Here is a 24,448-nt window from a genome sequence, read left to right on the forward strand (position 1 = left end):
AATACAAGAGAGATTTTGCTGTATAGTTATAAAAGACACTGTAACATGTTTCAGAATAAACTTAAAATCTGGAAGAGGGGTGGGATTACAATGGAGAACTCTTTGGGGAAAGAACTTCATCAGTGGGGTGGCATATCTATTGTACAGGTAGTCCTCATTTAACAACAGCAATTGGTGCCAGGATTTTCATTGCTGGGCGATGCAGTCATAAAGCGTGACATCACATAACCACATTGTTTAGTGATGACAAGCCTAGCAGTCCTCATTGCTGTTGTTAAGCAAGGTTTGTGGGTTATTAAGCGAAAACCTCATGTGACTGTCACTTGTGACTTCCTGCTGGCTTCTCATTAAGTCAGTGAAGAAGCTGTCAGTCACAAGCCCCAGGCAAATCACAAGCAGGCAGGCAGATGGGTTAATATTATGGAATGAGGCAGGGTTGGAGAAGGGGTTTGGTAGTGTGAATGACTTGAAACATTCCCTAATGGCTTCCCCATTGATTTTGCATGTAAGAGGTTGGCAGGGGAGATTTCAAATAATGTTCATGTGACAGCAGAATGCTGCAGTGGCAAGTACCCAGATAATATTTGCAGGTGCTATGATGGTCAGAACTTTGAAAACCAGTTGAAAGTACCACCCATTCAGGGCCTTCATTAACTTTAAACAGATGCTGAGTGAGTGATTGTGAAGCAAAGAAAGAAAACAATTACATAGACACCATAATGCTTATCTTGTATTTTATATGGCCTAAAGAATATTTTATAGAAGCTCATCTTGATTTTATTTTTATAACTTTCAGAAATAACCTTTCCATAATTGCAAGTAACCTTTCTGGTCTGTAAAATTACCTTCACCTCTTTTTGTTCACCTTTGTATGTAATAAAAGTACTGTGGTGACATAGATGTAGAAAGGGTTTCTAATACTGTTAGATTCAGTGAATCGAAAGTTTGCTTCATGAGCTCAATAATCTGATTTACAGATTGGCTTAGTTCTTTGCTCTATTTGCTGCTTTGGGAAGCTAATGGCATCTTGTAAAAAAGTACATTAAAATGGAGAACTGGTCACCCATTAGTATTCTGGATTAGTGGGAAATAGACATACATATATAAATAAATAATATATTTCTATTAAGGAATATACATTTAAATCTAAATCAACGCTATAATGTACTAGTTACTTAAAAGCAAACAGACTAAAAGCCTAGAAAGCAAAAAAAAAAAAAAAAGAATAGCAAATCCTTTCTTATTTCACAATAACTGTGAACCTGTTACAAATATAAAAATATTACAGATAATGTCATTAAAAAACACATAAAATGTGTAAGAAAATGAATGATGCAAATACATAAATAAATAATGTTGTATTTTAGAATAGATGAATAGGCAGATGTCCTTAACCATTTTTCTTTCCTTTTACTCTGCAGCTCCATCGAGGAAAAAATTCTTTGGATCTTATTGCACCAGGATCACGACTTGAATGTCAGCACTTAAAAGACTATCTAGGAGCTTGGATAGTCATTGTTCTGGAAAACATTGGTGGAAGACTCAGGCTGCGCTATGAAGGACTTGGAGATGTAGAACAATATGACTTATGGATGTTCTATTTAGATCCCTTTCTTCATCCAATGGGTTGGGCATCTCAACAAGGGTACATCCTTGAACCACCTTTAGGTACAAAACTTAATTTTCAGTCACAAACTAGCACTGCAGACTGAAAGAAAGTATCTTCTTTGTCTGTAGTTTTCTGGACCTTCCCCCTTCCCTTGTTTGATGATACTTGTGTCAAGCTGCCTTGGAAACGTATCATTCTTAAAATAATCTTTGTTTCCATTGTTTGTTTCCACTTGGACTATGCTTTTGAGGAAAACACACACACACCTTCCTAGTTACACTGTAAGAGTACTCTACAAACTAAAATGCATGGAAAATGCATGCACATTAGGAATTCTAGTCAGTGTCCTTCTATATTGTTATTTATACAGAGATACTTGTAGAATTCTGATCCTTTATGTAAGAAATCTTGATAACTCCCGATATCTACTACAGATACAATAGTTAAAATCATCTCGCAAATAGTGAAATTATGTCTTCCTGAAAAAATTGCAATATTGTAAAAAGGAATTTAAGATCTACTGAGATAATGATACATCGTGCTATATTGAATATGGAAGTTAAATATTCACACTAACTTGTAATTTAATTAAAAGATTGATTAATGGATTAACTATGTTAACATTTAGTAATTTATCAAATCAGTAGTTTGGTATTGAGGAATTTAGTCACTTATACCAGTTAGTAGTTTACTAGTTTAATGTTTTTATATTATTTATAAACATTAGTTTTATAGTTTAGATACTGAGTTTTAAGTATTTTTAAGTCTCTTGTATTTTTTAACGATAGTTGAAAAATATTATGAGTTTGCCAAGAGGGCTTTTTTTAAAAAGACAATATTCAACATTCATAGGGAACACAGATTAGGGAGAAATATTTGTTACTTCATTATTTGCAGTGGTGGTGCAGTGGTCAGAATGCAGTATTACAGGCTAACTCACTGCTTATTCCAGAAGTTTGATTCTGATTGGCTCAAGGTTGAGTCAGCCTTCCATCCTTCCAAGGTTGGTAAAATGAGGACCTAGATTGTTGGGGGCAATATGCTGTCTCAGAAACTGCTTAGAGAGGGTTGTAAAGCACTATGAAGAAGTGTATATAAATCTTATTGCTATTGCTACATTACTATGAATGTAATTTAATATATTCATTTTAAAAGTTCTGTGTTTTACTTTTAATGGGATAACAAACTATCATTCTTTTATTGAAGCTATTAAGTATTTGAAGACTGAGACAGAATGGCAAGAAATTCTAGCAAAAGTAAAAGAAGAAGAAGAAGAATCGTTAGTGCCCACTGATCTGTTCAAGGTGTGACATTTGGCATTTACTGTATTCTTAGAAAATGCTATGATTAAATCTAATATGTACGAAAAGTAATTTCTGGGAACTAGACAAGGTAATATTTTAATTAAGGTTTTTACTTATTGGATATCAGAAACTAGGTAATTTAAAATGTTAAAATATACTACATAAGATAATGTATAGATTATTTTAGACATTAATGAAACAGATGAACTTTTGATTTCCCATCCTGCAGGGAAACCCCAGACCCAGTTTTGAAAGTTTCAAAAATATTTTGTCAATTTTTTTAAAAAAATAAGCAATTTCATAATGTTATGATATGTCAATTTATTTGAAAGAATGTTTCTTAGAAAAGTCTTAGTTAAAATTATTGTGTGAAATATTTGTACCATAAGAACAAAGCATGCTGAATTATTTTTGAGAGAGCAACTGTTGATAGCTTTAATTTGTTGATTTCCTATAAGTGGAAAACTCCCATATTACTTTCAGAGAAATATTAAACAAGTAGAACGTGTCTTTTATCAATGGAAAATATTTTGAAGGTCTCATTCTCTATTATAAATAATTTTCTTTCTTGGTGACTGCCTTGTTGACAAAAAACTAAAATATCAACAACAATATAAAGCAGAAAAGAAAACTGACCCAAACAAAATAAGGGTGTTTTAAAAATTACTGTGTGTGTGTGTGTACACATGTACATGTGTATCTACATACATGCATAGATACTAAGAAAATGTTGAGAGATAGAAACTAACAGTTTTTATTAATCGTTTTTAGGACAAACCTGCTGTTGGAACTCATGCATTTTCTGTAAACATGAAGTTGGAAGCTATTAATCCAAAAGCTCCTTTTGCCATATCACCTGCTACAGTTACAAAGGTATCACAAGTATCTCTGCTGCTAACTATAATTTCCTCTGTTGCAAAGAAAACTACTCCCTGTAATTTACTCACACTAATTTAGGTCACTTTGAATGGAAGCTAATTTTATAGGGCATTTGCAGCAAGAACATGTCTCAGTATTATTTATAAATACCTGGTTTTAATTCTGTGCGTCAGTTCCAAGGAACATGAAATGAAAAGATATTATGGAAGAAGCAGAGCTCAGTTTCTATATCAATAAGCAACTGAAAGTTCCTTTAATCTGGGATTGAATTGCAAGGAGATAGACTCACAAGCAGCTTTAAGAACTTTATTGCTTAAAATTAAGCAGTGACATTCTTTTACAGGAATTATATATGGTTCCAGAAATACACAAATATGCATTTTTTTCTTGCATTGTGCTAAAATTTACAAATTGCAGTTGTGAATCGGTATTAATACTGAAATAATTTGTTCTTTTTTATCCTATCCAGCTGGATTCTTAATTTTCAAAAATTGGAGTTAATAATAAGCCATGATACATTTCTTTGCCCCTAACATTTTAGGCACAATTGGATGAAAAATATTATTAATAAAAATTCAGGGAAAATTTCTAATGGGATTTTCCTTAATAGATATTGAAATAATAAGAGAACAGTAATTTTAGCATCCACCCCATTATAACAGGAGCAAGGAAAGCTATGCTTGGAGGTAATTTAATTAAAATTTCAAATTAAGCTAACATTCTCCATGTTTTTCTGTCATATTCACTGATGACATCTGAAGTTCAAGGGGTTATACTTAAGACTTTGTCAAATATCACTTTTTATTTTAAAATAGCTAATATTTAATACAATTTGTTAAAACCCTAGTAAAATCACAGCAAGGTACAAAACTATAAAAATACATAAAATAGACAGTAAATATCTCAACAAATATAGCCTTGAAACATGATTGTGAAACTCCATATGATTTCAATTTTATATTATCTAAGTCATTTCTCTGTTTTGCAGGTATTGGATGATAAATATTTCTTAATAGAAATAGATGATTTGAGACCAGATTGTACCACAAGTCAGCCTTTTATTTGTCATGTCAACAGTGCTGGACTTTTCCCTGTACAGTGGAGTCTGAAAAATGGCTTACATCTCAACCCTCCACCTGGTGTGTATATGAAATCTACCTTCATTCATATCAGTCTCCTAGATGCATTTAAATGTGCGTAATTTAAATTTGTTTTAATTCAATTGTAGTATAGACTTGGGGAAGAATTTTCTGAAGTCTGGAACTATTTTTTTAAATAGTTAAGCTCATGTTTAAGGAAGTCAATGTGATACAGGTACTCCTCAACTTACAACAGTTTGTTTAGTGACCATTCAAAGTTAACAATGGCATTGAAAAAAGTGACTTATGACCATTTTTCACATTTACAACAGTTTCAGCCTCCGTGATCATGTGATCAAAATTTGGATGCTTCATATTTAACTGATTCATATTTATGACAGTTGCAGTATCCCAGGGTCATGTGATCATCTTTTGCGAACTTCTGACAAGAAAGTCAATAGGGAAGCTAGATTCACTTAAGAACTGTGGCAAGAAAGGTCATAAAATGGGGCAAAACTCACTTAACAAATGTCTCACTTAGCAACATAAATTTTGAGCTCAATTGTTGTAAGTCGATGTATTAGAATATTAGATTAGGATTGTCCAAACTCAGGATCATAGAACTGTGAATGTCATCATCATCATCTTAATCTGACATATTTTACAATATTAAAGAGCCAGAAGGGAATAAATAGAAGATAACCAGACCTTTTAAAAGAAGGAATATGATTAAAATGCTGTAATCAAGTTGTTGTTTTCTTGTTTACAGGTTATCCAGGTCAAGACTTTGACTGGGCAGATTATCTTAAGCAATGCGGAGCTGAAGCTGCTCCCCAAAGCTGTTTTCCTCTGGTAAGCATTCAGGAAAGTAATGTGAATGGTTTTATTTACTGATGCATATTTTATTCCTAAAGTCCATTAGCCATAGCACATACTAATAAAACCATGTATTAAAATCCTTGCTTTGTTCTTAGAATGTGATTTCATAGTTTAGACTATGAAATCTAAACGTATACTTGTAGCAATTAATATTCATTGTGTTCTTCCAGAATTTATAGTGTAGCTTGTATAACAGTGTCCTTTTGTGTCTTTGGCTACAAATGCTGTTGATATAGTAAAATTATGCAATTTAAGATGCAAATTAGGATTTGTGGTGATGGAATACTCCTTTGTAAATAAAAAAATCTGCTTCTAGAGAGTTAGCAAGATTTAGCTCACAAAATTAGCTAACAATCTTCAATTGATATTGCCCAAATATGATATTGAAATATAACAGAGGTCGCCAACCAGTGGGCCACGGCCCACTGGTGATCTGCGAGAATATTTTGCTGGTCCACAGAGAAATGCCCCCCCAAAGCACCCTCCTAAAGCAATTAATCCAGGCTGCGGGGGAACACAAGGCTGTGCCGCCCACATGGCCTGCGGGAACACAAGGCTTCCGTCACTTGCATTAGGAACAACATGAGGTAGTGATGAGAGGGGGGGAAAGGGCGGAGGCGGGAACTTGCCTGGCCATCGGGTTGCTTCTTCCGCTTCTTCTTCTGTTTTTGGCTGCATGCAAGGAAAGCAGCAAAAGTCTTTCTTTGTCTCCCCCAAACTCCGCCAGAAATGAGTCTTTGGGACCCTACAAGGCATCCTGCTCCAAGAGGCTGCACCGGCAAAGACTCATTTCTGACAGATTTTGGGGGGAGAGAAAGAAAGACTTCTGCTGCTTTCCTCGAGTGCAGACTGAGAACAGAACTCAAAAGCAGGCTAGGAATTGGGCTGCCTTGGAGGGGGTGAGGGGGTGTGAGGGAGAGAGAGAAAGAGAAAGAAAATCACCAGCCCTCGAGGTTAGATCGGATCTTTCTTTCCCCCCTCCCCTCCCTCTGGGAACGGAGCTCAAAGCAGGCTAGGAATGGGGATGCCTTGGAGGAGGTGGGGGGGTGAGGGATCTGTGTGTGTGTGTGTGTGTGTGTGTGTGTGTGTGTGTGTGTGAAAGAGGGAGAGGGAGAGAGGGGGAGAAAGAGAGAGAGAGAACATCACCAGCCCTCCAAGGTTAGATCAGATTTCTCTTTCTCTCTCCTTCTCCCTCCCACTAATGTCAGCAAGCCACATCAGTCAAAATTCACATTAGTGGTCCCGGGATTTAAAATAATGAGTTTGGTGGTCCCTGAGGTCCAAAAGGTTGGTGACCCCTGAAATATAATGTAGATTTACTACAGTAACAACATAATAAAAAGGTAAAACATTCCAAAACCAACCTAAATATCTGGCTGACTGTGCAACCAGCCATCATAATAATCCTTTTTAAAAAGGTTGGTAGATTGCTTAATTGGAATTCAGTTTAGCATTCAGCATTTTAGGTTTAGGTATTTCTTTTTATTTGAAGAACCCAGCAAGCTAATGTAGGAATAAAAATGGCTGTATACTTATAAATCTGTATTTATGAAGGGAAAAAGCCATTTTCTTAACACCTGAAAATTGTAGAAAGGCATCCTGTATTGAGGGACAGCATTATCTTAAGGCAGGAAGTCCCATGATGGGAGGAGGAAAGTGTAATTATAAATGAACATTACAGGCAATTGTTTGCATTCAGATTTTGGGTAGATCAATACTTCTAGGTTGAAGTGGTAGAGTAGCACTTTTTCGGCTGTTTTGACATAACCAAGTCTTCCTTCAGCCATAAAGCAAGTTTCCAACTACATATATCCTTTTTGCCTTATTTAATTTTGTGTAATGCAAAGTCTGAGTTTGAAACCAAAGACCTTGTGCATTTTATTCAAGATATAAGTTATTACTTGGGTTGTTCAGTTGAAACCTCATGTGTTTCTAAAAGGTTTTACATTCACAAAATATGAACCATCATTCTGTTGGTGTCTAAAATTATTTTGAACTATTTTTCATTAGTATTTTAATGTGAGGCACTGAAAATATATAATAAGCATGTATCTTGTGTTTTGTTTGTGTTAGTTAAATTCTGAGCATGGTTTTAAGGAGAACATGAAACTTGAGGCTGTGAATTCAGAAAACCCAGAAGAAATCTGTGTGGCTACTATTACAAAGGTGAAGGATTCCTATCTCTGGCTACAGCTGGAAAGTAAGTTGTCTTTCAGAGGAGAGAGAGAGAGATGTTTTTAAGTTGATTTGCCATTCTACAGGTCACATTTACAGAAGTATTTTGCCTGAGTGTCATACTATTTTCCTTCAGGAAATGTTTTGAAATAGCTGCATTTAAACTGTATTTCTTTTTACCACTCCTGATAATTAAACACCTTTAAAAAAAGATACTTGTAACCTGACAGAGCTACTTGACAAAGTTAGAACTAGTTCACATGTGCAGAGGAATGAAGAATGTACCAGTTCATAAAAAGTATTACAACTGGTTAGCCTTGTAAGATGCTGGTGATATATTGGTGGCAGTGATGACAATTGTGCTTAAGAACATTATGATCATTATTATTATGCAGGTTCTAAAATTCCAGTCCCTGAATTTATAGTGAGTGTGGAATCTATGAATATATTTCCAGTTGGTTGGTGTGAAACTAATGGATACCAGCTTAGACCTCCTCGCAGAGTAGTAGGTATGAATATTATTTATTAGATGTTTTTATCCCGCTTTTATTACTTTATTACTCAAGGTGGCAAGCATACATAATACCCCATCCTCCTCCTGTTTTCAAGAATCCTGTGAAGTGGGTTGGGCTGAGAGAGAGTGACTGACCCAAAATCACCCAGTTGACTTTCATAGCTAAGGCGAGATTAGAACTAATGGTCTCCTGATTTCTAGGCCAACACTTGACCACTGCAGCAAACTGGTGCATAACTCTATTAGACAAGTGGATACACTTTGAAGTATTTTTATATGCTTTTGTTAAGCATAATAAAAAGATACACACCTTGGGTTGCAATATATAAGCATGTTTGTAAAGATCATAGGAGGCATAAAATTAATAATTTTATTTAATTCTAAAATTGCCTGAGAACTAGTGCCATGTTTCCTCGAAAATAAGACCTGGTCTTATTTTTTGGGGCCCCAAAAGATGCAGTAGGGCTTATTTTTGAGGCAACGTGGGCAAGCTGAGATGGTGGGATGGATTGACACCTGATTTAATGGTAGCAGGCGATTCTGAGGCGCAGGGAATTCCTACATCAGAATCACCTGCCTCCATCCCACTGCCTCTGTCCCACTGTCTCTCAGTTTGCCCATGGCAGCAATGGGGCATAAGATCACCTGCCCTCCCCGCCCATGCCTCTTCCTGCTGCTGCTGCACATCGGAATCACCTGCCTCCCTCCGCTTCTCTGCTTGGAGGGCTGGGCCAGTGAGCACAAGCAGTGGGACTGGCTTCTGCAGTACACTGTCTGCCCCCACATCCTCTCCACCTCATGTGCTGGCCATGGCCACTCACCCACCCCTGGCTGATGGAAGATCTTCACTGGGGCTTATTTTGGGGGTAGAGCTTACATTAGCATACTAAAAAATCGGGCTAGGGCTTATTTTCTGGTTGGGTCTTATTTTGGGGAAACACTGTAAAGGAAAGTGTTTAGAGCTGAGGTCACTGTGGGTATTTTGACAGCATGTGTTGATGCACTTGCAAAACTGATGCCATGAAATTGTGAAATATGTTTATCAACTAGAAAGCTAATTCCCCCCCACCCTCCACCACCATGTCCTCTTGGCCATGCTATTCAATTTCTTATGAGCTTCAAAGCCATCCCTACCAATAAGAAGTTTTTTGTTCCAGTTCATTGTTTTTTAAATTAAAAACTCCTGTTAAACTCATCTGGGGCCTGAGCCCTACACCTGCTTTAGAGGATATTTGCTGAAATGTGCATTATATGGAAGACTTTAAATTAATATTTTTAGGAACTGAATGAGAGATGTGTCCATTTGTAAATCAAAAAGTATAAAATAATCGTTTCTATATTGGTGTTTTGTTACTAGGTTACAATTCATTGTGATTATTATGCAAAGAGCTGCAGTTGCTTTGTGTCATCATAGGATATATTTTACAGTGTTTTATTAGATTAATAATCAGTATGTTTAATTTTGTTTTACAGTGAGTAAGGAAAAGAAAATTGCAGTTGTTCAACCAGAGAAACAGTAAGCATTAAACTTAATGTTTATAATGAACAATGATTTGATTTTCAGAATATTAAATGCAAGGATAGGTAATTAGAGCTGGGCATTTTGATACCCTTTTTCAACAGTGCCTCTTTCTGTCCCCTTTTTGTATGTATTTACATTGTGGTACTTTTTATAATATATTTATCTACCATCACATGTTTTTCTAACCACACTGATGCCAATATATATATTACAATGTCATGATGCAAACTCTGCCCTTTTATATATATATATATAAAACAGGTGCAGTTTGCATCATGACATAGCTTTCACACGTGCCTCCCTTCTTTCTTCCCCGTCTACCCTCAATGAATAGCTGGGTCTGAGAATTATGATTATTGGCTAGTCTAGAACTATAATGCAATTTAAACAGGAATGACTAAGCTTTATACACAACTGTATAGTTAATTTAATGGAGAAATGTGTTGGTTGTAATTATTTTTAATTTTATTTTAACTTTGTTTGGTACCCAGTGTCACTTGCTGAATTGGGCGATTATACAAATTGAATTTAGTTATTTATTTATTCACATGGCAAGAAGAGAATTATGACTACCTGTTTTTTTAAATCTAATAGTTGTTGGGGTTCATTCTCATAATAGGTAACTCTGGTTTCTATTGCATCTGAATGAAATATTCAAAATTGAAAGTTGTTATTTCCCCTTGCCTCAATTCCAGTAGTTTTATTGTTCCCTTTCCTTTCCCTTCCCAGTACTTTCACCTTCAATTATTTTCTTTTTCTTCTTGTTTAAGTTTGAAATACGTGTCTGAGTAGAGTGATTCACACATGCAAATGAGAATATTTGCTATATGTAGATGGGGTTTAATGTTATGAACAGGATACATTTATGGGCAATTCATTTAATTGGTGGTTGAGAATGGAGATTGTCCTGAGCCTGCCCCTGTTTTGTTGTACATCTTCTGGGAAGAATACATTTTACATTTTTATTTATATGTATTTATTTATTTAAAACATTTATATGGCTGCCCAAGTCACTCACAATGACACTGGGCAGATTACAAAAACTAAAAATGTAATTACAAAAACCAATAAACCTCTCCAACCCAGAAACTGAGCATACATGAATACATATATGCCCACAGCTGTATAGCAAATTAATGATGAATCTCCAGGATTGGTTTTACTAGAGTTCCTGTCAATTTGGGGGTGGGGTGGAGGAGCTCTTTTAGATATAGGATTCTCTTTAGGCAGAGCTTTGTCCTCCGATCTTGCTGCTCGGCTCCTGGACATTTCGTTACCAAACTAGGTTATATCTTCAGCAGAGTTTTGGATGAAGTGTTTTCTTTGTTTATATAGGTAACTGGGTGGTCAGTTGGTCTTATGACTGGTTGAATCACAAGACTGGTTGCTGTGAGGCATGAAATTTAACTGGTGAGGGAGTGGTCGGTACTTTCATTGATTGGTGGTTCAGATGGTCCGCTTCCTTACTGGTTTGTACACTGGTTCTAAATCAGTGTGTTCGTTGATGGACCCATTGATAGAATGCCAGGCTTCGATAAACTCATATGCCTGATGAGTTTTGGCATGGCCAATGACTTCAGCTTCATCCCAGTCAAACCGGCGTTGTTTGTTATTGGCGTGATGGGCGATCAGGGAGTTTGGGTCATGTTGTTTGATAGCCAGCTGGTATTCATGGATTCTGGTTTTTAACTGTTGTCTGCCCAAGGTAGAACTGGTTACAATCGTTGCAACTGACTCTGTGTGTTATGTTATTGCTGTCTTCCTTCTATGTTCTGTCTTTGATCTTTCGAAGTTCCTGTCTGAGTATGAATGTGGATTTATGGGTTATAGGTATTCCTAGAGATTGCAACAACCTGGTAGCCACTTCTGATGTGTCTTTGATATATGGCAGGATTGTCTTCCTTTTAAATAGGGTTGTCTTCCTTTTAGATGATAAATACTTTAAGTAATTCTCAATATGCCTGAGTCTTACATCATACTTGCTTTAAAAAACAATATGGTACAAAACTCTGTAACATTCAAATTTTAATCTCCCATTCCTGTTTTTTTTTTTCCCCCGTCTACTTTTTATCAGGATATTATCTTCAAGGACCGTCAGTGAAGGATTAAAGACCCAGGAACTGAACTCAACTGACACTAGTAAGAAAGCAATGTTTACATGTTAGACAATAAGACTGCAACCTACCGTATCTAATTATGATATCTGTATGCTTTATTTATATTTATAGAAAATGATAGCTCTGAATTAATTATAAAGATCTGTCATTGACTTAGATTTCTTGAACTATTTGGTGGGTATGAGGCTTTACTGAGCAAACATTTCTTGCATGCATTTTCAAACATTTTAGTTTTACCATGAGGGACTGTCGCTCCTTTACAGATAACTCTGGGAACTCTATAAACTAAAGACCACTTGAGAGTAAAATTCCATATGTACCAGATGGTGAAATTTAATCATTTGCTAAATTGTTTAATGAATGAATGTTGAATAATTAACATCCATTTCTGAAATATATAAACCAATCTATTGGCACACTCCTTATTTGCACGGTTTGCAGTGCCTGCAAAAGGTATGGTTTGTGGCAGTATCTTTACACAAGTAGAAGCTGTGCTCATTCTGGAATTTAATTGTATTTTTTTTAATGCACCAATATAATCTCATTTTTATCTATGCCACTTATAAACCACGTGACATTATGCCTTTAAGGGAAGTAATTATTATCCCAAGGATAGCTATAATATAAGATTAGTTAACTTCAATGATCTCACATCACAGAGGTGCTTGCTAATTTATTTTGCTGTATTGAGCAATAAAGTAATTATAAGTACAGTATTGTTTAATCCTAAATCAGTATAACACTGGAAAATCCTGTTTTTGAGACTATCCATTACAGGATTATTAAACAATGTTTTTTTATGAATCAGATATTTCTTGCATCTATTAGCTTTTGTTTGGCCTCATCATGACTAATTAATATGAAAACTACAGTTACTGTCCCCTATATTCTTAGTGGACAATAACTGCATTATAAGATTCCATATAGCAGTCATGTTTGTACTCTACCTAAAACTGATATTATGAATACCAAGGCTTTTGCTATCCTATTGCAAAAGCGTAAGGTTAATAGTAAATGAAAGTAAGGATGAAGAAGGTAATAGATCAGTTGAAATGAACAAGCACCAATACTTTTCATTCTAGAAAACTATACTAAGTCCCGAATGTAACCCAAATGTACTTACAAAAATCTGTTGGAATTGAGCTTTCATCGTTTCTAAGAAAAGGCTTCTGCAATTGAATTGGAATATGAAAAGGAAGTTGGCAGGTTTAGTGCAATACCCACAAGGTGTGAAGCCTCACCTAACATTTCTTATAATAAGTTTTAGTTGTTCAGATTTTCGTCCAAATATGTTTCCACCAGCAGTTCAGACAAGGCAACATTCTTTATTTTGAGCATTTCCCAATCCAAGGTTTAATTAGGTTAGTACACCATTGATTGAGAGCCGTGGTGGCGCAGTGGTTAGAAGGCAATATTGACTCAGCCTTCTATCTTTCCGAGGTGGGTAAAATGAGGATCCAGATTGTTGGGGGCAATATGCTAACTTTGTAAACCTCTTAGAGAGGGCTGTAAAGCAGTATGAAGTGGTATATAAATCTAAGTGATATTGTTGTTGCTATTGCTATTATTGGATTATTTAACATTCCCAGTGGTTGAAATAACCAAGTGGGAAAAATGTAGCAGCAAACATCCAAATGTGTATTTCAAAGAGGACCAGTATTTAGAAGTTGATGAGCAAAACTGAAACGACAACACCTGTCTGTGGAAAAATTGTCTTTCACAAAACCAGTCCCTGGTGCCAAAAAAGTTTAGAACCGCCACTGTACATTATATATAGGAAACTGCCTGTTACTTTATTTTCTATTGATTCATTGATCTTTTGGATGTTTTAAGTAGGTGTTTGCATTCAGAAATTATTTTATTTTTCCAGTTATAACAAATGGTAAATACTGTTGCCCAAAGATCTACTTTAATCACCGATGCTTCTCAGGACCTTATCTTAACAAAGGGAGAATTGCAGAACTCCCACAATCTGTAGGACCTGGGAATTGCGTCCTTGTTCTTAAAGAGGTAAGGACATCTGCAATGCATGGCTATGTATCTACTCTATAATACTCATTTGTATTATTTTGGGGAAGAATGTTGGGATTTTGTTAGACGATAGGAACAGCAGTAAGATTGCCACAATCTGACACTGGGCCACTTACGGAACAATAAAAACACCACATCACCAAAAGTTCAGATACAATCAACAATCATTTAGAAAAGCGAGATGTAATATTTAAAAGTGTTCTGGGAATTGGGCTTCAATAATAAGGGTAGCATATATTACTTAATTCTCTGTATTTTTCATAAGATTCTGTTTCCTGCCCTCCCTCCCTCTCCCTCTCAGTTTGCAAGTTTCATTTCAACATCCTGGTTGTTTTCCTCCATAAGTGAAGTTGCTATTATCATGCAAGCAGGCAGAGAGAAATAAAATTTAAACAGAGGAAAGAACTGCCAAGGATAAACCTCCAAAGCAGTGTATTTCAGGGCAAATATCTGGCTAAAAATATGTAGATCCTGGAATTGGTATCAGAAATGTAGACCAGTTTCGACTTCAGTTGGCTTGTTCCCTGATAAATCAAAGATACTGCACACACTGTGCTTTATACTGCACCCCTATTATCTGGAGGAGTATCCCATAATAATTGTGGAGAAAACTGCAAAATCCAGCAGCAAGGTTTGTAGAAACTTTCCTTGATCATCATATTCACATTTGCCTGTGCTTTTTATGAAAAAGGATCTTCTCATTCTGCTGTAGCTGTCTATCTCTACTTGGTTATTTTGAGCCTTCGCATGGCTTTTTATGGACTTTTCTTTGTTTAAAAATCCAAGAAGATGTAGATTTTTAAACTTTCAAGAGCTATGCCTGGAAAGTCATGCATGAATTAAATAGAGTTCCACAGTATCCTTTAAAAAAAGAAAAGCTAGACTCTGGATCTCTTCCTATTCCACAGAGGAACAGAGTTGTTCCCTGTACTATATAAATAGTCCTTGAATTATGACAGCAATTGGGACCAGAATTTCTGTCGCTAAGCAACGTGGTCAAAAAGCGCAAGCACATTTCTTAGCAATGACAGTTCCTAGAGTCCGGGTTGCTGCTGTTAGCTGATCTCACAGTCCTTAGGCGAGGCAACTTCCTGCCAGTTTTTAGATTTTAGAACTAGTCGTAAGGCTTTCACAGTGGTAGCAGTTTGGTTGAAGAATCCCCCTCCTCCCATGAAATTAGATTGGGCCTATTGGTATCAATTTCATTTTATTACAACTGTAGTTAGAGACATGGTGGCGCAGTGGTTAGAATGCAGTATTGCAGGTTAATTCTGCCCACTACCAGCAGTTTGATTTTTACTGGCTCAAAGTTGACTCAGTCTTCCATCCTTGAAGTCAGTAAAATGAGGACCCAGGTTTTTGGGGGAAATATGCTGACTCTAAACTGCTTAGAGGGGGCTGTAAAGCAATGTGAAGCGTTATATGAGTCTTAAGTGCTATTGCTATTGTATAATACTTTATGATGAACTGCCATGGTATAGTTTTAGATCAGGAGTGCGATATAACATATACATTATTAGACATTTTAAAGCTTCCCCTCCACCCTAATCTCCTTGGAGACTAATACATAAACATAGTGATTGCCCAATGGCTCCTATTCCATGCTCCCACTTATTTTGATTCTTTATACTTTGCTCCCATTCCTACTCCACCTTCCTTTCTCTTTTTTTTTTCCACCTTCATTTTTTTTTGTTGGGGATGGGGGTTGACAGAGTCAAATCTGCTTCCACTTCTCTGACTGGCACCCAGAGTGGCAGGAAAAGCATTTCTTTTACTAACTAGCATCTAACCACAGGAAACAGAGGTATTCAGCAGGTTCTGACCAGTTCTGGAGAACCGGTAGCAGAAATTGTGAGTAGTTCAGAGAACCGGCAAATACCACCTCTGACTAGAGATTTTACAGTATCCTTCCCCACCAAGCCACGCCCACAGAACCGGTAGTAAAAAAAATTGAATCTCACCACTGACGGGAAATAATACATCACTGCACTTCTAGACTAAGTGGTGGTTAGAATTGGCATAAAAAACAACTTTAAGCTGGTAGTGTATGTGAGTATTTTTGTTTGTCTCTGTGGAATACAGTAGTTTATCATATTAAAAAAATGAGATTTTTTTAAAGCTATAATATAAGCACACTGGAATACTTTTTTGGAAAAGGTAAATGGAATACAAATTTGCTATAAATAAATAAAAAGCTAAAGGAAAAATAGCTTTTATGGGGTTTATAATTAATGTTCTGTTTTCTAGAAATGCCTAAGTGATGTATGGGTGTTAGATATATACCAGGGACTGAATTTTGTAGCAGCCAAAACTGCCCAAGGCAAAATACCAATTTTGATGAGTCAGTAATTGAATCTGTTATGATAAATCTATAATCCTTTGAGAACATCCCAGATTATTATAGCTGCCTTAGATGTCATTGGTAATGCTACTTATTGGCAGCATTGTCAGATACTGTCTAGTACTCAAGATTCAGGATTGCTACATAATTTTTATGATATTCAAACAGTCATGTTGAATATTCTCAAGGTCTATATGTCAGTAGTCTTTTCAGTGTTTTCCTTGGTGAGGAAGTGTATATTTCTTTTTTAAATCCATCCTGACCAACTCCAGCAATGCTTTTTACTTTTTTTCATTCTGTAATAAGTGGCCTCTGCTTTTTCACTACCCCTTGTGAAATTTCTTCAAATTCCCTTTCAATAACTCATTCACAGCTTGGCTTCTTATCTCCTCTTCCAGTTCCATAATCCTCCGGCTCAGTGAAATTCTCTTCAGAACCTTTTTCTATCTGTTACCTGTACCGTATTTCACTGCCATCACCATCATCCCCTTATTGCTTTCTTGATATTTTGGGTTCATTACTCCCATTATTAGCAGGTAGCATTGTCAATCTTAGAATTGTAGTTTTAGATATCTGGAAGACATTCACTTGGAAGAAGCTTGTCTCCTCCAGACCCCATACTTTTCTTATTTATCATTAAGAATTTATATTTATTTTTAGTATATTTATATACTAAATACACATAATACACACACACGTTTATTTATTATATTTTAGTATAAGGCAAAACTATTATTTCCTTGGCAATCAAAAGAAATGAAATGTGCATAGAAATAAAGCATTCTATATTAATTACAAGACCATTTTACTAGGAAACTATTTTATAGTAATTCCTGAATAAAATTGAGGGAAGTTAATAAAAGCATTGTATTACACTGAGGGTGGAATGCTACTAGATTTTGGAATTTCTGTTTCAAATTATACACTGTTAGGTGCTTGGTTGAGAGCCAGTTTGGTGCAGTAGTTAGGTACATAAAATCACCTGGAAGACCCTGGACCACTTTTGGGCTTTCTCGGTCCTAGGAAGGAGGTAAGAGCAAACCTTTCCAAGAAAATTGCACGAATTAATAATAAGGTTTGTTTTGCTTTTACTGTTACAAACTTGTTATGCTGGTCATATAAATAGCTAAGTCACAATAATATATTAAAATAAATCTTATTGATCATATTAATGCTACATCTATTTTTCTCTCTTTCTGAATTTAGGTTCTCTCTTTGTTGATCAACGCTGCTTATAAACCTAGCCGTGTTCTTAGAGAAATACAACTAGATGAAGAACCTTCGTGGCATGGATATGGAGAGACTTTGAAAGCAAAGTAAAATACTCCATATATTTATATTTTTCTATTAGAGCTAGATTAGTTATACGGACAACTGTCAGTACAGCTGTTGTTTTGCATGGCACTTTCAGGACTTAAGCTTGAACTTTCCTGCAATAATGGATATTCATATGCTACTTGCCGCCCCCACCCCCCTCTTAATCCTTAAAAACCAGAAGCTGCTAGGATAATGTATTTTTATAGCTGCAGTATAAATCCTAATTGTAGATAAAAGTTGTCCTCATATTAGAAGTCATTCAAAGGGTTGAAAAGCCACATGAGATATCAGCACTGTTTGGATTCAGGATTGTCTTTCTGCCAGGGGAATAAAACCTGTGACAGACCAACTAGCCCCTTTCAGTCTCTCCACTCTGTAATTTAATTTAGGCTGGAAGAACAGGTTTTGGTTGGCTGCATGGGAGATGGGAAAGGGAAAGTTGCTAGTCTCATCCTAGTATTTCCTAATTAAAACCTCTGTTCCGCTGATGGTGTTTTTACATGGAAATTACAAGCACACCAATTCAATAACCATCTTTGGGCTGCCTTAAGCAACTGATTTATTTATTCAGTCAAAGGTTAAGAGGCTTATTCAAGCAGAAAGGGAATGAAAGACTGGGTTATTGCAATTTCTTTTATTTGCTTTTGCTTTGAAAGTGACTTGATAAAATAATATTAAGGCTATTCCAGAGCATTTCTCACAATAATGCCTGAAATAGAAAAGACCTCAGTAGTTCAGAAGTTACTGCTGTTTCAGCTCTGGTTGATAATGGGTTAGTCTCTTTTCCCTGCTGTCTGGAATAATTGTTAGGAAAGCAGTGCTGCATTCAGACCTTCGATGTTCTTTTCTCAGAGATAGGACTGAGGCTATAATATTTGTAATAAACCAAAAAGGCAAGCATTTTTAACACAAGTATTGCTTTAGTGTGCAAAAAAAGGAAAATAATGTAAAAAGAACAAAAATAAACAGTAGCATATACAGGTAGTCCTCAGTTCACAATGGTAATTGGAATTTCCATTGCTAAGTAATGTGGTTATAAAGCATGATACCATGTGATCACATCACAGAGATGATAATCCCAGCAGTCCCTGTTCCTGTTGTTAAGTGAGAATTATTCATCAGTAAGTGAGGACCTCACATGACTGAGACTTGTGTCTTTCTGCCAGCTTCCAACAAGCAAAATCAGTGGGAAAGCTTGTAGGGAGTTGCAAGTCATAGTTATGACAAGCCTTTCTTTAGGCAGCTATCAAGTAGGGTGATGCTCCAACACCCTTGTATAATGTTTATTTTCTTTCATTGTTAGATACTGCACTTGTGTTTATTTCTGTGCTGCCCAAAGTCAGCAAAGGAATTGGACATCCTTATATATCTAAATGAATAAATAAATAATATTTTAAACCAAGAAATTTAACATATGGTAATATCCCATTTACTCACATTTCTTCCTCTCTTTGTGTTTATGACTGGCCTGACTCAAATTTTAATTCATCATTTCATAATTATTTATTTAATAAGCTACAGTTCACTAGACTTGCACGGATATAGGCCCTACTTTATAAATCAAAATACCATAAGCTATAAGCCATAATATAGTAGACTTTGGTTTGTTTACTGTACTGTATGAAGCCACCTCGTGTTTGTCTCCTGTGTTTTTCTGTGTTTACTTTCGCATTTCCTTATTAATGAAACTTTTCTTTGCTACAGATACAAAGGAAAGAGCTACCGAGCTACAGTGGAAGTGGTAAGAACAGCTGATCGAGTTGCAGACTTCTGCAGGCAGACCTGCATCAAACTGGAATGTTGTCCAAATCTATTTGGCCCCCAAATGGTGCTAGACAAATGTTCTGAGAACTGCTCTGTTCTAACAAAAACCAAATACAGTAAGTAATTGTATCATTGGCATTTATTTACTCCAAAACATGTAGGCAGCTAGAAAGAGCATTTTTCAATAAATACACAATATCCCATCAGCTTTATGATGGCTGCCAGTTGGCACTTCCTGGGTCATTCAGTAAACAGAAACAAACTCTACAGTGTTTGTAGTTACAGTGGTGTAACTGGATTACAGCCAGTTTGGATAACATAATGGCCCATGAATTAATGCTACTTAATCAATAATAAATCATAGATACCATTTATACTTATACTTCACCATGAAGTGCCCACATTTTGGGCTTCCGACATTACAATAAATCAAATTATGATGGCATTAAATTGAAAAAAATATATACATCCAAAGATAATCTTGCAGATCTTCTTCATAACAGTTAGATAATTTCTTACTGAATGGAGAAATCCAGTTGGCTTCACACAACAAGCTTAGCCAAAATCTAGCAAAGCATGTTATGGCTGAGTGTATATGTGAATCCAACTATTTTCACTGTAATTTCTGAAAACTTCTTGTTTGTTTGTTTCAGTTTTTAGTAAAAATAAAGTGTTACATTCACTTTCCTTGGCACCTTACATACTACCTTTTCTGTTTAATACCCCCTCAAAATAACCCTTCTTTGTATTATTTGTTCCCTTGGGGAAAATGACTCTTCTTTTGGATTACATTGCATGGTAGCGTAACTGTTGTATTAAGAAACCTGAACCCTAATTCTTGTAGACCAGTTTTTCTTGTAAATTGGCAGTCATCCTGTACTGTTTTTTGTAAATACTTTGTTATTTTTTCCTAAGGCATATCCCATCGTTGCTACTACAGTAATGTAAAAGTTGCACACAACCAAAATAAGCTATCTATATAAGAAGAGTACTTCTAAGGTCTTATCTTTTAAAGGACAAACGAATGATGAATTGTGTTTCATGATAGTAACTCTTTTTTTTCTTTTAACCTCCTGCAGCCCATTATTATGGAAAGCGGAGAAACAAAAGGATTGGCCGACCACCTAGTATCCACAGCAGCATTGAGGCAAGCATGAAAAAAGCAAACAGGAAAAGAAAAAAACGGAAAAACTTCTTTGTTCATAAGAAGAAGCGATCTTCCACCTCTGTAGATAACACACCAGTGGGATCACCCCAAGTAGGCAACTAAGGGGGATGGATTCAATATGCAAGTCTACATATAGAGATTGTGGGGGATAAAGTGGTTGCTAATCCATGCTATTCTGAGTCGTTCTGTATTGTTTCTCAGGGAAGTGGTGGTGAAGATGAGGATGATCAGGATGAGATAGACGAGGAGTCTCTTACCGAAGACAGTACCTCTGAACATCAGGAGGAACTGCTTGAGGAGTCTGAAGTGTCAGAGAAGAAATCACAGTCATCTTCCCCAACACAGAGTGAGCAGTCTCATTTTGGGGCTCCAGACCGGGACAAACGGAAAAGAAAACTACGGACTTTTTCTTTCTCAGATGATGAAAATAAGCCACCTTCACCAAAGGTATATTTTGATTTTAAAACATGTAACAATCAGAGCTTTTCAGCAACTCTCTCTCTCTCTCTCCCTCCCTCCCTCCCCCCCCCTCTCCTCTTCTCTCTCTCTCTCTCTCTCTCTCTCTCTCTCTCTCTCTCTCTCTCTCTCTCTCTCTCTCTCTCTCTCTCGGACAAAGAGAGAGAGAGAGATGTTTGCTGGATCTGTCTACTATGTAACTTAGCAAGCTTGACACTATATTTCACTGTGTGTAAAACTTGCACAATTTTTCTTAAATTTCTCTCTTCCTAAATTGACACCAATTGAGAGATGGGGTGATTCAGCTCATTTGTTCAAACTAACCTTTAAAAAAAACCATACAAGCCAATTTTCTTTTTTCCTTTCTCCAGATATTAAATCTACACTTAAAGATGGATGATTGACCTTTATTTCTTTAACTAGGAAAATTTAAGTAATTGTTGCGATTTAAAGCACATAAAGTGCAGCTTTCTGGCCTGTAGGCTAGTCATTGTTATATATGAATGTAATAACTTTCATTAACAATTTGGTACCTCTTAATGTCCATGTGCATTCAAGTAATTTATGTGTGTATGTGTTCTTGTGTGTGAATTTGACATTTTCTTCCAGTAGTGGGAATAAAACAAAACTTCTTCAGTAGGTCTTTACCATGATCTCAGAACACAGAAGGGTAGTCAAGGAAATAATAGAAAATACAATTCTGCTTTATTAAAAATAATCAGAAATGTGTAGCTGCAGAAGATGCTCTATTAAGTCTGTAGAATTCTGTTTGTTTGTATACTTGTCTATTTGTTGTATACTAGTGATCCAGTTGAAATAAAATTTGGGTTCAGACCATACAACAATAGATACAATCTCAGTCTTGATTATCCCTTTAAATAACAAATGATATTGCCTATACTCAGATTACCTACATTTATGACTATTTAAATGGTTATATGCCTAATTCTCAAAAGATACATGAAAAATGAATGTCATCAAATTAAATTGAAAATACTTTGTCAAATACAAAAAACTCCAAGTGATGATTGAATATTGTATCTATACTGCAACAACAGCAGAAATGACAACAATAACAGTAATAGTTTGCAATTGCATTGCACACTTTTTTTTACTTTCAGTTCAGTTTAAGGACTTTTGTTTCTAGAAGGCTGACAACCATGAATCTCTGCTATACTAAACCTCATCAAATTCTGCTGTACTAAAACTCAGAAACTTACATTGCCCAGTCTCTGTTGTATACACCTCGGGGCCACTGTTTTATATTAGAACTTATATTAGAGCAATCTGATTATTTATATGGTTATTCAAGTGTGTCTTTTCATCCTTTTTTCTTTTACTAATACTTTTGGCAGGGTGTACAGAATTCTTTTTTTACTTTAAGGGATTGCAAAACTAGGATAACTTACTGAACTACAGGTAGACCTCGACTTACAACAGTTCATTTAGTGCTTGTTCAAAGTTACAATGGCACTGAATAAAGTGACTTATGACTGTTTTTCACACTTACAACCATTGCAGTATCCCCATGGTCACATGATCAAAATTTAGACACTTAGCAACTGACACATATTTATGACAGCTGCAGTGTCCTGGGGTCATGTGATCATCTTTTGTGACTTTTTGATATTGCAAAGTAAATGGGGAAGCCAGATTCACTTAACAACTGTATTACTAATTTAACAACTGCAGTGATTCACTTAATAACTGTAGCCAGAAAAGTTGTAAAATTGGGCAAAATTCACTTAAGAATTGTCTCGCTTAGCCACAAAAATTTTGAGTTCAATTGTGATCGTAAGTCAAGGACTACCTGTACTATATATTCTACATTCTGTGTCATGTTTTCAGGACAGTGCATATGTTATGCCTCAACAATAGGACTTCTTTTTACCCTCAGAATATTGGATCAGTGGCTCATATAGAACATTTTTATGTTCTGGAAAAGATATCTAAGGAAGAAAAAGTGATATTTTTGTCTTTATGTCTTGTTTCATAGGAAATAAAGATAGAAGTTGATGAAAAATTACAGCTGGACAGCAATCCTCTGGAATGGAGTGTAGCAGATGTTGTGCGGTTCCTTAAATCTACAGATTGTGCACCATTAGCTAGAATATTTCTGGATCAGGTATGTCTTATTATTGGCCATGGATAATTGACTACATGAAACCATTATGTCAACTAAAATATCATTTTGATCATTTTTACCTCTGTGCTTATACATGCATATGTGTAATTTATACAAATATATACATATGCATATGTATAAATTATTGGGAACATCTCACAGGATTCTTACAATAAAATGGGTAGAATGGACATAATACAAAAACATAAAAACTTTAAAAAACAGAATTTCTCTGAGATGAGATTTTTTCTAAATGTTACTTTCTTTGAACTCCTTGAGAAAGTAAATGTCTGACTCCTGAAAAATATTACCATGTTTTGGGGTCAATTTATAACCAGCTGGGACAGTATTTTTTAGTTTGAAAGCTACTGGCGCATTTAAGTGCTAATAGGTAAAGTTTTAACCCAGGATTACATGAAAAATCCTGCTATGCTGCCTCATTGTGGCGGGTAGGGGTGTTTATGGAAAGGATGAGCAAAGGATGCTAGGAATATATGTCAAGTGTATGTAATCTCAGCAACATCACGTAAGGCATGAAGATTATCGTAGCTGCCAGTTAAAGCAAGCAGGAACCACTATTCGATAGTAGTGCTATGGGATGATATTAGGAATCAGGTAATAATTTTAATGATAACACCAAAAGCATCATTTTATACTGTGCAAGAAAAGGCAATGGTAAACCGCTCCTGTATTTCACCAAGAAAAACACACGGATAGACAAGATAAAGTAATTGATACAGTGCCAGATGATGGACTCCTCAGATCAGTGGCAGGCAACGTATTATTGAACAAAGGTTGATAATCTTTCTGAATGCACATGGTATTTATGAAGTGACCAGACCAGTGTTTCTCAACCTTGGCATCTTTAAGATATGTTTAGTTCCCAGAATTCCCCATCCAGCATGTTAGCTAGGGAATTCTGTGAATTGAAGTCCACACATCTTAAAGGTGTCAAGGCTTAGATACACTGGATTAGACTAAAGCCTTCCATCTATTTTGCAAATATGGGAAGAAATTTATACTCATAATGATAGGGAATAGATTGGAATGTTATTTATCAATTTCTGAAATGCTCTTATAACATTCTTGTTTATTATCTATATTTGGGATTGAGAAGTCAGCCATTAAAGTATTATTATTATTATTAAAGTATGGCATTGTTACATTA

At 35.8% G+C, this 24,448-nt stretch overlaps 1 protein-coding gene across 3 annotated transcripts in view; it reads left to right on the forward strand.

Moving 5' to 3' along the window:
• The window catches only part of SFMBT1 (Scm like with four mbt domains 1), a 124,522-nt gene that overhangs the window by 94,048 nt on the left and 6,026 nt on the right, over positions 1-24,448 (forward strand). For 2 of the 3 annotated variants that reach the window (XM_026680522.2, XM_087954895.1), the window contains exons 7-21: positions 1,422-1,668; positions 2,816-2,913; positions 3,685-3,786; positions 4,781-4,931; positions 5,641-5,723; positions 7,824-7,950; positions 8,321-8,434; positions 9,913-9,955; positions 12,036-12,100; positions 13,949-14,088; positions 17,657-17,766; positions 19,472-19,647; positions 20,611-20,789; positions 20,901-21,146; positions 23,152-23,280. In XM_026680522.2, coding sequence (XP_026536307.1) covers positions 1,422-1,668; positions 2,816-2,913; positions 3,685-3,786; positions 4,781-4,931; positions 5,641-5,723; positions 7,824-7,950; positions 8,321-8,434; positions 9,913-9,955; positions 12,036-12,100; positions 13,949-14,088; positions 17,657-17,766; positions 19,472-19,647; positions 20,611-20,789; positions 20,901-21,146; positions 23,152-23,280 — 2,010 coding nt within the window. The remainder of the gene's footprint in view (positions 1-1,421; positions 1,669-2,815; positions 2,914-3,684; positions 3,787-4,780; positions 4,932-5,640; positions 5,724-7,823; positions 7,951-8,320; positions 8,435-9,912; positions 9,956-12,035; positions 12,101-13,948; positions 14,089-17,656; positions 17,767-19,471; positions 19,648-20,610; positions 20,790-20,900; positions 21,147-23,151; positions 23,281-24,448) is intronic. The other variant, XM_087954896.1, reaches the window with a different exon arrangement.

This window comes from Notechis scutatus, chromosome 2 (assembly GCF_049901735.1).
Source record: "Notechis scutatus isolate UNSWTSFEM ecotype Mainland chromosome 2, rNotScu1.2, whole genome shotgun sequence".
NCBI classification, from domain to species: domain Eukaryota; kingdom Metazoa; phylum Chordata; class Lepidosauria; order Squamata; family Elapidae; genus Notechis; species Notechis scutatus.